At 36.0% G+C, this 16,212-nt stretch overlaps 1 protein-coding gene across 9 annotated transcripts; it reads right to left on the bottom strand.

Moving 5' to 3' along the window:
- Positions 1-340: 340 nt before the first annotated feature.
- On the bottom strand, positions 341-15,154 carry si:ch211-260p9.3 (1-phosphatidylinositol 4,5-bisphosphate phosphodiesterase gamma-2). 9 transcript variants are annotated; one of them, XM_043264382.1, is made up of 32 exons: positions 15,051-15,154; positions 14,775-14,957; positions 14,440-14,631; positions 11,887-11,980; positions 11,463-11,510; positions 11,288-11,372; positions 11,093-11,176; positions 10,701-10,744; positions 10,493-10,565; positions 10,174-10,275; positions 9,959-10,077; positions 9,780-9,865; positions 9,584-9,701; positions 9,290-9,458; positions 9,099-9,134; positions 8,313-8,393; positions 8,064-8,138; positions 7,898-7,978; positions 7,644-7,786; positions 7,157-7,363; positions 6,960-7,079; positions 6,681-6,861; positions 6,531-6,569; positions 6,319-6,385; positions 5,986-6,143; positions 5,772-5,862; positions 5,342-5,563; positions 4,368-4,492; positions 3,918-4,038; positions 3,673-3,843; positions 2,371-2,453; positions 341-1,919 (listed from the first exon to the last, which is right to left on the bottom strand). In XM_043264382.1, exons 2-32 carry the CDS (start codon positions 14,947-14,949, stop codon positions 1,914-1,916), a joined length of 3,396 nt encoding a protein of 1,131 aa, XP_043120317.1. In that variant the 5' UTR covers positions 14,950-14,957; positions 15,051-15,154; the 3' UTR covers positions 341-1,913. The 9 variants fall into 9 exon arrangements, with proteins under 9 accessions (XP_043120317.1, XP_043120315.1, XP_043120316.1 ...); XM_043264380.1 differs by having other exon boundaries at positions 7,614-7,786; positions 15,051-15,153; XM_043264381.1 differs by having other exon boundaries at positions 7,614-7,786; positions 8,064-8,135; positions 15,051-15,153.
- Positions 15,155-16,212: the final 1,058 nt, after the last annotated feature.

Genomic DNA, 16,212 nt, shown 5'->3' with positions numbered 1-16,212 from the left:
TTATTCTCTGTAATCTCCGCCTCTAGTGGTCGATAGGAGTCCACCACGAGCGTCCTGCCACAACGGTCGACAACGTTCCGCATATTTATATCGAAATCGAGCCAAGATTTGTGCTACGTTCATTACGGCTTATTATGCAGTTTAACCTTTTTATATTTAGTTTTCTCGCTTTTGTGATCAACGTCTCTCCGAACGTATAGTTTATGACCACTGTAATTAGTTACAGTCAATATCTCGACTAGTAGAGAAACGAGACAGATCTTGTAGAGAGGAGGAAAAAAAAAAAAGAAAAGACGGTCGGAAATAAAAGAATCAATTCGCCGTCTTAACTTAAATCGAGTTTTTCTTATGTTTACAAAGGCGTGTCTGTCGCTACTCCCACGTTGAACTATATCCAGAGAGAGGTCTTGAACATAGCAGTTTTCGGTAGTTCCAGCTTTTGTGTGTGCGTTTGATTTCACACAGATATAGATGCCGTCCGGAGGGGGGCATACAGTACTGGGTGCCATAATGGCACCAACTCGTGTTCTGCCATCTTGCATAGTTGCATACTGTATAATGTACATATTAGTGTATATAATTTCCTGTTTATTTCTCTCAAGGTTTTGGGAGATTCTACTTCGTACTTCGTTGCCTTTTTTTTTCTTCTTCTTCTTCTTTTTTAGATGTGTGCATACGGTCGCCTGTTTTCGTTTCCTTTCCCATCCCCAGACCGAGTGCACTGTCGTTGTGTTCTTTGTTTTTTTGACTGTATGATAAGTTTAATCCATTTTCGCTTTTTCTTTTCGCATGTTAGCCATTTAATCATATAGATTTAACTTAAAGGGTAAAATCACTAGCCCCTTCAACCACTTTCCATACGGATCAATACGCGTTTCTAAAAGTGAAAGATGGACAGAGTTGGTGTGAACCGATGGATTACATTGGGAATGTGTTATTAAGGTGGACTAGAAACTGTGCCATTCTGTACACTGGTGAAACTCAAGCTGATACATCGTAATGGTCTTTAGTCCGAAAAGCGGACCATTTTTCTCTGGCGGGAAGGATTCAGGGGGCTGGGTTTCCCTCGGCCTTCATTTTGTTACCAAATTATACAAAAAAAAGCGCCATATCTTAAAGACAATGGCTAATCTATTGAAGCTGAAATCCAGTTTGTACTTCAGTCAACTGTTTCCTGATTAATTTGTAATATCCTGTGGAACTCACTGTGCTATTTGTGTTTCCAATGTCTCCTTTTCAACATATTATAATGTCTCATTACTTTCAGCTTTTTTTATTTTATTTTTTTAAGTGCTTTTTGCGATTGCTAAATTGAGACAGAGTCTTAATCTGATGTGGGCGGGGTCCGAACGGCCCCTGTGGCACAGTTGTGTACATACAGAATGAACTACATTTCCCATAACTCCCGGAGTTTTTGCAGGTAGAACTGCTGCCCTTATTTCTTATTTCTTCTGTGTTTTTCTGCTTCTATCTACAGCTGGGTTGCTGCTGCTGCTGCTGCTCTGTGGCTGTTGTAATGAGAACACAAATTTCAACAGGAAAATAAGCCTAATATGTGAACCAGTTTCAATCGAAATAAACTGTCTGTGAATTTGTTTCAAATAGAAAGCTTTCAGAGCTTCTTTATTAACAGTCATTTGCTTCAGAAATGGAACTTGATATGTTATGAAACCATTAGAGGGAAAAGGAATAGCATGTGAACGCATCCACACATTTTTATGCAATATATATACAGTTTATTTAGATCTCAGTATCACAGTAACTGCTCTGCGTTCCTGATAATTTATGATCCAGAATCTGGAATGTAGCTTGCAAAAAAAAACCAAAAACAGACCAAGACTAAACAGTGTCCTCCTTTTCACCATATCCACATTGACACGTCTGCAACTTCCTTGTGGTTAAGGCTGTTTGCTTTACACCTGTCAACAAACGTTTTTCATTATTAACTGGAATGAGGAAATAATATTTTAAATCGGGCATTTATTTGTTTTTGGCAGTGTTAGTGCTTTCATATCAGCCATCTCAAGGTTAACGTATATTAATCTTAAAAAAAGTCTCAAGTACAAAATGCAAATACAGTTAATCCATGGATTTCTATAATCGTAATCCTAAATACGTGAGCACATGATTGCCCACATTTACTCCGTCTGCCTGGTCACACTGCAGTAATGCAGTACATATATTCTGGGTGTTGCATAACTGATGGTAAAAGTAGTTCAAGCGGTTTCTACGTGGCTTTTAAAGTCTTCAGAAGTCATATGATTGTGTTTTTGGCGTAGTAAAAAACGAAATCATCGATTTTTAGAAAACTCTCACTAACTGTAATGCACTGATGAAGGATCGTGTAAAGACTTTGGTGTCTGTGCTCACCTCCAGCTGCTGTACGTGCACCAGAAGAGACGAAAGCTCCAGGTTTTCACTGCACCTGTTCTTCAGCTGGACAGATCGATACCCTAAGAAAAAGAAAAAATAACCAGAATAGAAATGCAAAACTTGTGGATTTTAATACAGAAGCCCGTTTTTTTTTTCATTTGGAGCAGTATTATGAAAGAAAGGTATTACAATTAATTTGAGAGAACTGCAGGAAATTGGTGCTTTGAGGAAAAGCTAATAATGAATTAAATAATGTCAGATTTAAACTTCAAACAATAAGACACTCGCTAAACCTTTTAACTTAATGTCTTGTAGCCATTACTGGCAGTTATTAAAATATGAAAAGTACTTGCAGAGCCCTGCGTGTCACATGCATGCAAAAATATATATAGCGTGGCCACAAATTAAGAATTTGTTTTTTCATTTTGATTAAATCATAACCACTTTGCTATCAAACTTTAGTTAAATTGTGACCATTAATTAAGAATTTTGTCCCAAGACTAAATTTGTTTCCTCATTTTAGTATATGGCTTTAGTAATGAAATTATACTGTCATTAACTAAATAAAACAAGGAAACAATGTCCAGTGTGCCCATCGTTTATAATAATTAGTGCTATCAAATGATTAAAAGTTTTTGTTTACATTATGTATGTGTGTACTGTGTATAGTTATTTTGTATCTATAAATACACATACATTCAGTACACATACATTCATATTCTTATTTTTAATATTATATATATATATATATATATATATATATATATATATATATATATATATATATACAAAAACATGCATGTGTTTATATATATAGATATAGATATATATATATGTAAGGTAATATATATATGTATAAGGTATATATAAGGCAATATATATATATATATATATATATATATATATATATATATATATATATATATATATATATATATATATATTGAGAGTGCTGAATCATTTGACAGCACTAATTATAACACAGGAAAGAATTAGTAGTGGGGCCACAATTTACTAAAATGAGGGATGAATTCTTAGTTTGTGCCCAAGATTATTTTTGCATGTTTGCAATTTGATTGTACAGATTTACTATGAACTGTAAAATCCCTAAAAAGTCTGACATTTTCTTCTAAAATGATCATTTTTATCAGGCTTGTATGTTTATGTATAGTTATTTCACTTTGATCGCATAGAAAAGGACCTGTTCATTGCCATTAGTGTAAAATTGCTGAACCTAAACATAGGCGCCCGTATGGCTCTTCATATATTTTTAGACTCAAATCTGTTGGATGGATTTACCTGAGCGAACACCTCTAACCGGAAAAGTGGCTTGTGCAAGAAACTTAGCATCAGAGAATGTGTCCTCCTCAAAAACCACAAAGCGCAGGAAGGCCAGGTCTGGCTCGTCTATTTTAAAGCATTTGGGTGGATTCATTGGGCCCAGCCACACCGGATTCAGTCCATTGTCCTCTGTGAAGAAAACCAACATTTAGCACTGCTATAACCTAAATGATCTCTCTCTAACTCTCTTCCTGTATCCTTACTAAAGAGGGTAGTCTTGAAACTGTAGTCGTCTGCTTGACCTCCCGTGTACGGCCACAGCTCAACCTGCACGAAAGGACTGACGATGTGGTCTGGATTGGGCAGATGCCTGGCTGCCATCACCTGCAGGAAACCCAAGAAAATTGTACCTCGCAATTTGTTCAGTCAAAATGATCCGTTTGCCTACTTTTATGTCACTTAAAACCTGTACAACCCTTAAAAAATTTTATGGATTCCATGGAACAAAATAAAATCCACAGTAAATCAACTTTCGGGCAGCAAAATGACAGTTTCTTAAGTTTTAGTCCACAAAAGAAAGTCACACGGGTCTTGAAAGTTAGCAAATGATGACATTTTTCCATTACTTTAACAATGCGGGCCTTCATTGTGTAACTCAATAAAGCATCCGAATCAACAGTAACGGCAGTTTAAAGCAAATATGAGCTATTTACTCGAATTATGATGCTTTGCTTAGCAGGTTTCTTCTTGGCTGGATCTCGTATCCACTCTGGTTTAAGCACATAACCCATGCCTCCATTCAAACTGAAGAGAGCGCCGTTCAGCTGCATGAATTTATCTGAAGAGAGACGTCGCTGAAGTTAATATTTATTACACACATTTACTGGAGAAGAGAACAGTCATGCAGTAGAGACGCTACAGTGTGGCTTTAGCGTAAACTCTTCTTCGAAGGTCAAGCACAGCCATGGTGGAGCAATAGTTTTAATGAGAAAGTTAGTCAAAGTCAAGATGTTTATGGCTGTTTTATGTAAATAGTGAACAATAATAGCACGTGGGTCAATGGCACAAGGATTTAATGGTAGCCATCTTGGGAATTTATATTTAACAAGCTCTTCTGATTGGATAGTTATCTGGTTATTAAAGGAATAGCTGACTCAAAAACAATTTTATTTGAAAATGTACTCTCTTTTTCTTTAAAAGTGTAAATCGAATGTATTTGGATGTTCTGGCCTGATTTGCAAACTTATTCCCTCAGTAGGTTCAGAATATTTTAACACAGCCCTCTATCGCCCCCTACTGCACTGAGCTTTTACTACCACAGCGATGCATCAACTTACACTAATGTTGAGGTCAGTGATGCTATAACACTTTTAAACAGTGTCATTATTATTCATTATATAATTATTCAGTAAGTACACACGCATCAAAAGAAACAGTAAAGACATCATTAGTGTTAAAATAGATTTGTTTTAAATAAATGCTGTTTTATTAACTTTCTATTAATCAAAAAATCATTAAAATGTTAAACATATTAATCATCATTAATGTTCTTTTAAACTTCGATAAAGGTGCCCCAATTTAACCTTGCCATCTCCGGAAAAAAATATATTTTAAAATACATCAAATAACCTACCTTTAATGATATATAATTAGAAAAATGCAGCCTAAACATTTTCTTTTCACTTACCAGCAGTTTGGAAGTTAAGAGCCACCATTTGGCAGCCTAGTTTCCACGAAGGACAAGGATCAAAGTTGGAGGAATCAACTCGCCCGCTGCAGGGATACACACGGGTCACCGCTTTGCGGTTATACTCCAAAATGCTGTCTGATTTCTCCACCGCGGTTTCATTCCCCTCTTTCGGAACCATGTTATCCGGAACGGAACGCACCTCTTTGTAGTTGTAATTTTCTGAGAGGTCATAACAGTGCAGAATGGAACAATAATAAAAACTGAACGTCCGTTTCACTTACTTCAAAACGTTTGTGGAATTTATTGAACCTTGAAATTGAAATTGATTTGCTTAATGTTGATGTGTACGATAAAGTACAGCTGCTTTTCGTTTTAGTTAGTCCCACATTTTTTGTTTCACTTGTGTAATATTCTGTGAATTACATACCAAAAGTCTTTTTCTTGATAGATTGGCAGTATATCACCATATCTGACATCTGAACAGCTATTTTGGTTTTGGATTCCATTTCTGCTATTCTCTATTCGAGTAGTAAGAGAGATACCGTCAGTGCATAGATATACATCGGTCATCAAACTTCAAATGCATATGCTATTAATAATCAAGCACAATAAAGGGTTTTGAATGTGAGAAAGAAACGAACCGCTTTCTCCAAACTCTGCTCGTTTTGGATGATGTTCAGAAGCGCCTGGTACCATTCATCCACCTGCTCCACGTTCTCACAAGTGAACTCGGTTGGATTAAAACTCTCCCTGTTTAAAAGGGTCACCACGAGGGGCCTGGCATGTTTGGCTTTGCAAGCTGAGGAGAGCCCGTTCAAATCATCAAGGAAGAGAGTATTACATTTTGTAAAGCGATAAATAATTTTTATAAGCAATGGTGAGATTTTATATGGATGTCACATCTTCTCTGATCACACAGTCCTAGTGTATATGTATAAAAAAATATACTGACGCAATTGTCAAAACAAACTTACCAACAGTACACTTTGAGATGTCCACCACACCTTTACACTGGTCGCCTAAAGGATTGTCTTTAGAAACCTGAAAGAATCATTGAGCTCAGTCAGTTTCTATGTACATATATGTACATTTTCCTTTGTACAAAAATCATAAAACATAAAATCTCGTGTTCTGAAGATGAACAAAGCTTTTTACGAATACAAAATATTTACCACATCATACTTACTTCACTGTACTGCTCATAATCATACTTTGAGAGATCCACCTGCCAAGACAAAATGATACAAAACTGCAGTTTGCAGATGCTCGCAATAGTTGTAGCTCTTTTAGGCTCTGTGGCTAATGTGTTTGTCTTATCTTTTCTTTCTTCTCTCACCAAACAGAAGCGCGCCGCTAACTGTGGCGTTACGGGGTAGCGTAGCTTTGTCTTGCCGTAGAAAAGCTCACGACGAAAACAGCTAACCAGGTCTTCAAGGCTGCCAAACTCGTAGGCGTCTGTCAACACATACTTGCTGTTGTATTGGTAAATCAGATAATGTTCGACATCCCCGTCAAATCTGAGTACCAAATAAACAATCATAAACACATACTGAGAGAAAAGGACGCATCTTTGAGGACATGAATTTAAAAAGTGTATTGGGCAGAACTGAGGAACCTGACGGAAAGGGTAAAGGTGTCAGGCTTTTCTGTTTGTCTGATTAGGAAGGCTCCATCTCGAGGGATCCTCAGGAGATAGTCTTCTGCTTCAGCTTGGCTCAGGTTACTGTAAAACCACCTAAATATGACAACACAGGTTTCAGTTTCAGTTTTGTATGTCAGTGTTTTCATTTAAAAATCATCTTTTCTTCTTACCCCAGATGGCGGAGAGGCACAAAATTGAGTCGAGGCAGGAAACCGCTGAGGCGCAGATTTAATCCATCATACTTGATCAGGTTTTGTGTGTAATACTCTATCAAAGCACACATACTCGGAAAGAGCTGCTTGCATGTCAAGTAGAAAGACCACTGGCCATTCTGTGAGGAACAGAAGATTCTGTAGTGCTGAATTCTCCCGTTCGTCCTATCGAAACACAATGAATATTAATATATCAGCATTTTCTATTTGAACCATTTGTCTTTGTGAATATGAGATGTAAGCTAAACATTTGTCCAATGCAATGTAAAATAATTCATCTGCTGACCAAAACCAATTTTTAAAACCACAATATTATTAGGAAAACTGTGTGTGGTTATTAACCACAAATACATGTTTGTGTGAGAAAATTACCAATTTTTAAAAGCAAATAGTGAAAGCTGGACAGAATATGTACCACAAGGAGATATTGTAGTTTCTGATTAACTTTTCACTCTCTCGCACCAGGAAGGTTCCATCTTTTCCATTCTTGCCTTGACAGAAATCGCGCAAGAGTTTTTCTGCAGTTATTCTGCCTTCAGCCAGAAATCCATGAAACCAGGGCTCTGACAGGTGCAGCTCTGAGTCGCTCTGAATGTTTCAGAAAAATGAGTTCATGAGCAAATGTGAAAGTGCGTAACAAACGTCTCGAAGTGGCTCATCTTCACAGGACTTGAAGCGACTGGACAATCAGTCACTTACCTCAGGACTGTCTTCCTTCCACTTCTCTTCAGAATAGTACAGCTTATTATCTGAGATCACACAGTCATGCCTGTAAAACCTCTACATTAAAATATATATATTAGAAATTCTCCTCTATGAATAAGTTAATAAGTAACAGGAAAAAAGCAGTTCACATTTAGAGCACCTTATCTATTGGATCCCAGATGCAAAGCTCTCCTTCCTTCTCCACTACACGGTTTTCTCTAGCTTTTCTTATCTGCTTTGAAATACAAAAAATGATAAATAGACCTAAAACTTCAATGCTTCAAAATGTCAGATCCTTTTAATTTGACACATTGTTAGCGAACTGATTTTAAATTTGCTGTTGGAGAAAAATTATTACATATGCAAAATAAAAATAAAGCATAACAAGACGGATGTGTAAAACGTGCACCTTCTCCCTGCAAGAGTTTCCGATTTTCTTGAAGCTGTCTAATTTTCTCTTCACAGCTGTGTTTCCTCTTTCTTCTTCTAGCTGTTCAGAGCAAATATAAAATAACATAAGATACTTTGAAATGTGAACGCAAACTTGTATGTGCCTTTATTCATAATATTGCTTGCTTTCTCAAATGAGAAATTCATCTCATCTGAATCAGGAGAGACATATTCACAGATAAAGCACTGTTTACAACAGAAAACAATCCTAAACAGTCAGTCAGTGAATTTTAAAGTGAAAAGACAACATTTCATGGAAGATGAAATGCTTTAAGATGCACAGCCTTTTGCTCAACAGGTAGTTAACTGATGGACTGTAGTTGTTTACTTGTGGATTATTGTAAAGTTTTTATCAGCTGTTTGGACTCTCATTCTGACGGCACCCATTCACCGATCCTCTATTGGTAAGCAAGTGATTTAATGCTATTTCTCTAAATCTGTTTTAAAAACAAACTCAACTACATCTTTGATGGCCTCGGGATGAGTATATATTTCACTAAATTTTCATTTTTGGGTGAAATATTCCATCTTCATTTTTCGTTCAAACCCACATACAAATGCAATGTGCTTCAGTGTTTACATAAAAAATAGTGTGACCAGTATATCCAATTGAATTTTCATATATACTGAACACATGTAGTCTAAAAATTCCAGAGTCAGTATTAGGGTGGTTGATTACGCGAGTGAGATAAAGCATCGGCTTTAATTTTAGACTCTACTTGTGGAAAGTGTGTTTTGTGGATACCTTAACTGTTTGATCGCTCTCTGTTATTTTCTGGTGCTGTTGAAGAGAATCAATAGGAAACATTTAACTTTGTGACAAACTGATATTTATTAAAAAGTCATTAAGTCGGACTGCAACTGGAGAATCTCTGCAGCTTTTAATACTAAATTTGGTTTAGCCATCTGAGCTGACAAATTTGATATTTTTCCCACCTTAATGATGATCTTGCCCTTCAGCTGGTTTGGTGAGGGTAGATCTTCTGCTTCTGGTTCCAGCGGCTCGGTCAGAAGCTTGTCTTGGAAAATATCTTGTAAGATCTGTGCCATCATTTTCTGTTGTTTGATATCACAGTGTTGCTCTAAGGACAGCACCACAGGATACCTTCCAATAGAAATTTAAGTAAAATTGCTGAATGCCAAATTTCTGTTGCACAATGATAAATTAATGTGTGCATGTGTATGTGTGTGTGTGTGTGTGTGTGTGTGTGTGTGTTGGTGATGACTAACTCAGATGTTATAAAAGCATGATCATTGATGGCCTTCACCACATCCTTAAACTTTATCTTGGAGGTCATGGTCCGTCCGTGGTATATGACAGGTTCTTCTGGACCATTCCAGCAGTCCACTGTATTACACAAAAAAGAATACATAATAACATGTCAAATAATATGAATCATAACCATGCAATGTAAAAGTCACTGACACTCAATACAGCGGCACCCCAGCCTCAGGCAGCGCACGTAAGCTTCTATCGATGAATCACTGCACAGTTGATCTCCAGTCAAATATCTGTGGGGAAAAAAAGTAACACAGGAAGTTGATCGTGAAGAGGAGGAGCTGCTGTGTGTGTGTGTCATGAGCACGAAGAACTGCAGCACTGACGTGTTGTGAGAAGAGTTGATCCAGTAGTGAGAAAGAGGATTGTTCATGTCCAGTGGGCAAATCTCTGAGAACTTCTCATCCCAGATTGAGTTCTCTTTGGAGAAGAGAAAACTGAGGAACTAGAAAGACAAAGAAAAACATTTGCACTGACTCTCTGTTTACTAGATTTATTTCACATGTTAACATCAAACTAAACAGATCTCTCTAACTTGTACCTCTCCAACAGTAAGTGTTGGATTTATTGTCTTCCTTATGGTGTCTTCGATGAAAATGGTCATCAGCTCCTGAACCTGGTTAACATTTCTGGCGCAGGTATCCTACAGACAGAAAGCAAATGTACAGTTAATTTTCGAATTAACTATTTATTTTCAACATTCACGCTAATTAGAAATGTTAGAATGGCATAAAGCAAATACACGCCGCATTGGTGAACACACGATTCTTCATTCAAGCACGTTTATAAATTGTGGAGAAAAAATGGACAGATGATAAAAGATGAGATAAGATAATATGCAAGGAAGACATTCGTCTTACCTTTTGTCGATATAACAGAAAGTTATGAAAATCATAGAGGGAAACTACAGAAGATTCAGGACTATCAGTATTACTGCAGAGAAATGCATAAAAAAACAAATAGTTTTCATACTACACTTATTTAAAAAAAAATAAATAGCATTAGTAAAATTCTCATGATATGGCTCCTTTGAAATCGAATTGAATCATATAAAAAGATTATGTTTACCTTATTTTAAAAGCCGCAGGCCCCTTTTCAAACTCTTCTAGCAACTAACAACAACAATAATAAAATAATCATATTTTTTATGTTATTTTAAGCATTTAGTAATGCACTATTAAAATCGCATTGCGTTTGTTAACATTAGATAATGTACTGTAATCTAACATGAATAAACAATGAACAGCTGTGTTTTCATTACGTAACAACATTAACAAAGATTAATAAATAGTGTAACAGTTTATTGTTTGTTCATGTTAGATAATATATTAACTAATGTTAACAAATGACACCTTATCGTAAAGTGCTATCATCATAATTTATGTACAGTATAAAGGAACTGATACTCAAAAGGTAAATACCATAAAACACTAAAATAAATATATAAATGGCACACTCACCATCTTCTGGTTTTCAAATATTAATAGATTGTAGAATTTAGAAAACTGCTGAAAGTCCAGGGAATAATCATTTGCTCCCACCTCCTGAAAATGCACTTGTATTAAAAAAAAATATGCAGTGTAAAATGCAAATCCCAACTCGCTTCTGTAAAATGCATGAATGTAAATGCATAATTCATTGTTTCAGGATTGTACCACAAATTTGTCCTCCAGAAAACGTCCACCTGGTACTTTAAAGTTCATTTGTGGCAACAGAGACTTCAGCTCTTTCAGGGTGATGCTGTGAGAGACAGAAAAGGAGCAGTAATGAGATGAGACAGAAAGTAACATGAGACTGATTGAGAAGAAGGTAAAAGAAAAAGAAGAGAACCTGTTTTTCTTTGTTTGATCAACAGAGTACATCTGCTTCCTCAGCCAACTACAGTAAAGGGAAAAACACTGAATAAAAACGAACACATGATTTGTGTTATTATTTACGGTACACTGTCTATATGTGTGTGTGTGTGTGTGTGTGTGTGTGTGTGGGTTGACAAATGTGGTAAAAAATTGGTTAATGTTGTTAATGACATGGGTATGACAGAGGTATTGCAATTTGAAGGTGGTTTATGAGGACATAATTCAGAAGGCTTACTAAATAGCGGGGGTTTTTTGTTTGTTTTTTTGAGAATCTAAAAATGCATGCTATTTTCCTGTAAGTGGTAGGTTTAGGGTTTCACAAATACTAACATGTGTGTGTGTGTGTGTGTGTGTGTGTGTGTGTGTGTGTGTGTGTGTGTGTGTGTGCGCGTGTGTACCTTTCTACAATCTCTGGTGTGTGAGTTGCCGGTGTCTCCTGTCTGAGTAACTCCAGTCCTGTCAGCCATCTTTCTGCATCCTCCACTGAATCAGCTACAGAACAACAAATGCTACCACAGAATAAGTACACTGTCGAACTGACAAAAATGAATGAATCGAATACTATCAAACTAACTGACGAAATTAGTGGCGAGATGGTCATGACTGTCCACCACAGTGAGACATGTAACCTCAGCGAGCTCCATTGGGGCCATTCCGGTAAGTGTGCTATTGCTGTTTACCAGCACATGTTATGTTTTAGATGTTGGTGATCAGAGATTAAAATTAACTTTTTCACTCACCAGCCAATTTGGCTACTAACCAACTGATTACCGGCCATTCATAAATTTTACTACCCAAAACAAAATGTGGAAATTTTTTGATGTTCTTCATATTTTTGTGGTGGTCAGTTTACAGCAATCATAAAAATGTATCTTTTCCAATAGGTTTAAATAGAATTTTTCCTTGAATGGGAATTTTTTTTTTCTTTATAAAGAGTTTTGTTTTGTTATTTTTATATAAGCGTTTTGTTGTTGTTTTTTTGTTTTTTAATGAAGTCATTAAAAACATTCAGCTTAAAGGTATATTTTAAACATGAAATTTACAAAATGAAAACATACTTTGTGAAATTAAAATCCTCTGAAAAGAGAGGCAGGGTCAGCAGCTAGTGATTTGACAGTGTTAATTTTTACCCGCATTTGACGAGTATTAATTTCAAACACTGTTGGTGATGATACTCCAGTACTGCTATCCATTTTTAGCTAGCTATATCAGTCAACCAAAAAACAGCTTCATTCGTATGGACAAGTTGTTTCACCAGCTAAACAACACCTTTTTCCTTATGTAAAAATGGCCACCGCCATTTATAAATATTATGGGTATAGATCCGGTCTACTTTTAGCTGCAAAACAGTTCGTTTTGCTGTTTCATATTGAAATTTGATGTGTCTTATCGTGATATTTGAATGTATTATCTTAATTATGAACACACTTGTTTGTCGCGCAAACAGTTTAATCGTTAATTGTACGTTATTCCCCTCGTTATTTACCTAACGAACCGGAAGCCTCGCCCATTGGCTTACTTCCGCATTGAGAAAAAGACCAGAACTATTATTAGTAAATACTACTGTTTCAAAGTTTTAAATGCTTATGAAAGAAGTCTCATGCTCACAAAGGCTGCAGTTGTAGACACAGTCAAAATAGTAGACACAGTAATACTGTACTTTATATTAATATTGTATTAATATTGTATAATATTGTAATTTATATTAATATTGTAACTAATTTCAACTTGTGTGTGTGTGTGTGTGTGTGTGTGTGTGTGTGTGTGTGTGTGTGTGTGTGTGTGTGTGTGTGTGTGTGTGTGTGTGTGTGTAAACCATTTTTTTAAGATTAAAGCGTCAGTCCGTAAATTTAGCCTTTGTCGCCATCTTTGTTTGAAAACGTAGTATTGCAGTTCCTTGCGGAATTATATCCCATGTCACATCAAACCCTGCAAATTATTATTTTTGTACTTTATTCTCAAATCATTATTGTTTACAACATCAGCTTTGTTTGACTGTGAGTACAGTGTGTATTAGCATGAAGATTAAAATTTCTGTACAGTCTAATTTCTAATTGTCACATCGTTCGAATATAATATTAAGAAATTGTTTTACCCTAAAAAAGGAAACTATGCTCCCTTCAAACTGTTTTTTTTAATATATATATAAATGGAATATAATTCACATGTGTTTCATATAATCCTTTCTGTATTACAATCCGCTATCAAAACGATTATTTGACGTTTAATTATTCTAGTTGCTGTGAGAGTAGTGTAAAATCCTTCTTACAGGATCCTCATCCATGAGGTCTTTACCGGGACAGCTTCTTTAAATTTACAGACATGACGTAATGACGCAGTGCCATGCTCGAATTTCCCGCGAAAACGTACCACTCAAATTAATCGGGCAATGGCTGCTTATTGTCACGTCTCTGGACTCTTTGTTTATTGTTTTTGTCTCGTGCCATGTGCTCTCTGTGCCCTACCTTCCCTCCATGTTAATTGTGTTATTGTCTTCAGCCGTGTCTTGTTAATTTAGTCAATTACCTTGTGTATTTAAGTCCTGTGTGTTTGTAGTCCGTTGGGCCGAACGTTGAGGTTACCTACATGTGGTTTATGTCCTGTCCTGTCTGCCTGTATATATTATTTTGCCCGTTATTGGATTAAATCTGTTTAAGTTTATTTATTTCCTGCGAAACCACGACCGTGACACTTATGGACTTAAAATATTTTTAAAAAAAAAAAAAAGCTATGGGCTGCAGCATTAAAGTTCAAAAGAACGGCATTTATTTTAAATAAAAAAACTTTTTTCTTGTATTTACTATCAATTTCCCGAATCCTTGCTTAAAATGTATTTTTTTAAAAAGTGACCCCGATGACCCCCAAATCTTTTAATTACTGGTATAGCAATCACAGTTGCATATAAATAAATGTTTTGTTGCCTTATCGTGAACTTCCAATGTGTTACATACCTTTAAGGCTCAGCGATTTTAAAATAAACTCAGATCCATAGAAGATAGTCAAACACTTTCTGCTGTCCTGCTGAAGCTCTTTTTCAGATTGGTAAAAGATTCTCCGAAATCTACTCCCCCTGCTTTCATTAAATTGTTGGAAGTCCCTGAATGTCTCCCACTGGCGAACCTCCTTGAACTCAAAAATGTCCACTGCGAATATATGTACACACACATATATATATATATATATATATATATATATATATATATATAGTAAAACATATAACACATAATACAATATGTGTCTGGTATTTCTTAAATAAATTTCGAAGGCCAGAATTAGTGCAACTTACACATTCGGACTATCTTGTCGTCAGAGCGGATCAAGGCCATCTGCGTGCTCTCTCTAATGACCTGGACAGTGAGTCTCTCAACCCTCTGCTGATACACCATCATCTCAGTCCCCGTCTGCAGATGCTCAATAACCCGTCTCCTCTCATTCTCCGTCAGATCACTGCCTTCCACCATCACTGCATCTGACACACACGGAGTAAAGGAGCAGATTGCTTTTCACTCCATGTTGATCAAAACAGTTACTGATCGCTCATGTGACACAAATCTAGACGTACTTGCCTTCCAGTTTTGGTGCGCAAAGAAATTACCAGCAGAAATTACATGTAGCGGTTGTTGTCCAAACCATTCTTGAGAAAAATCACATCCTGTGGCATAATCGGCTTACGTATTTCCTATGATGAAAAGCAAGCATTTCCAGACGACAAAAGAGACGACTAAATCCCCAAACTGTCTACAGGAAAGTTTCTTCTAGTAACAGTATAGTCATGCCACGGGCCTACAACGTAATATTACAAACGGCGTATCTTCCGAATTATATCTATAAAAATGCTCCCGAGCTGAAATAAATAAAATGTTATAAGACAAGCAGTGGCATTCTCACAAATTATTTATATTTTCTCCAGTTAAAACAAGGGGGTGGAGAAAATTATAAACTATTTGTAAGTGGATTTTACTGGAAAGAGAGATGTCGGGTAAGAGATATATCTGATGTGCAATTTCCTGAACTTAACAGTTGTCAAAAAATATGCTTTCTAGGATTTTTGGTTTCTGGCTTATAAAATCCCCACATTTAATGCCCTTTTGTTGTGTTTTTCTTTCTTTTTTTCCCCCACCTTTATGATTTTGTTTGTATTTAAATATAATAGTTGCATGGAAGTATAAAACCCTCAAATGTATTATATAGTAACCATAATTAACATCCTTTGTCTTTTAGTCAGATTTATCTATGCATGTTTTTTTTGGCTGCTTTTTAATGTTATATATATATATATATATATATATATATATATATATATATATATATATATATGGTTGCTGAGGTCTGAGGTTGCTCAATGCAAATTGTGGTTAAACAGTTTGACCAGCTGCAGAACTAAATGCTTTCATGAAAGTTTACGAAATATAATCAAGAAAGCTAAAGTTAGATATAAACCAAACACTTAGTTCAAAACATGAAGTCAACAGCATGATGTAAATAACAGCTAAGATGTAATTGTTAAAATCAACAAGGTCAGACAGGCTTCTTATATCTTTGCAACACTGTGCACCTTTACCACCCGTTTTATTATATTTTATACATTTAACACCTGCGGGTTCTTGAGATTTTCTAATTCCTATACTGGCATTGCTCATGGGAAAAGAACGTAAGAATGACCTTAGAATTTTATTATTATTAAAACATTGCACGTTTGTCTTGTTAACAGGCTGACAACTTTG

This window comes from Puntigrus tetrazona, chromosome 18, assembly GCF_018831695.1.
Source record: "Puntigrus tetrazona isolate hp1 chromosome 18, ASM1883169v1, whole genome shotgun sequence".
Taxonomy (NCBI): domain Eukaryota; kingdom Metazoa; phylum Chordata; class Actinopteri; order Cypriniformes; family Cyprinidae; genus Puntigrus; species Puntigrus tetrazona.
The sequence above is the reverse complement of the archived record's forward strand: the minus strand, read 5'-3'. Positions and strand labels throughout refer to the sequence as shown.

Bases quoted from the DNA above. Each gene is read 5' to 3' on its own strand.
- si:ch211-260p9.3 (XM_043264380.1), bottom strand. From the start codon at position 14,949: ATGGTGGAAGGCAGTGATCTGACGGAGAATGAGAGGAGACGGGTTATT. The intron at 10,745-11,092 runs GTGAGTGTGCCA...TGTTGTTGTTAG, and splicing joins TATTTGAAAACCAGAAGATG to TTGCTAGAAGAGTTTGAAAA. The intron at 7,979-8,063 runs GTGCTCTAAATG...ATTTTAATGTAG, and splicing joins TCTGGGATCCAATAGATAAG to AGGTTTTACAGGCATGACTG.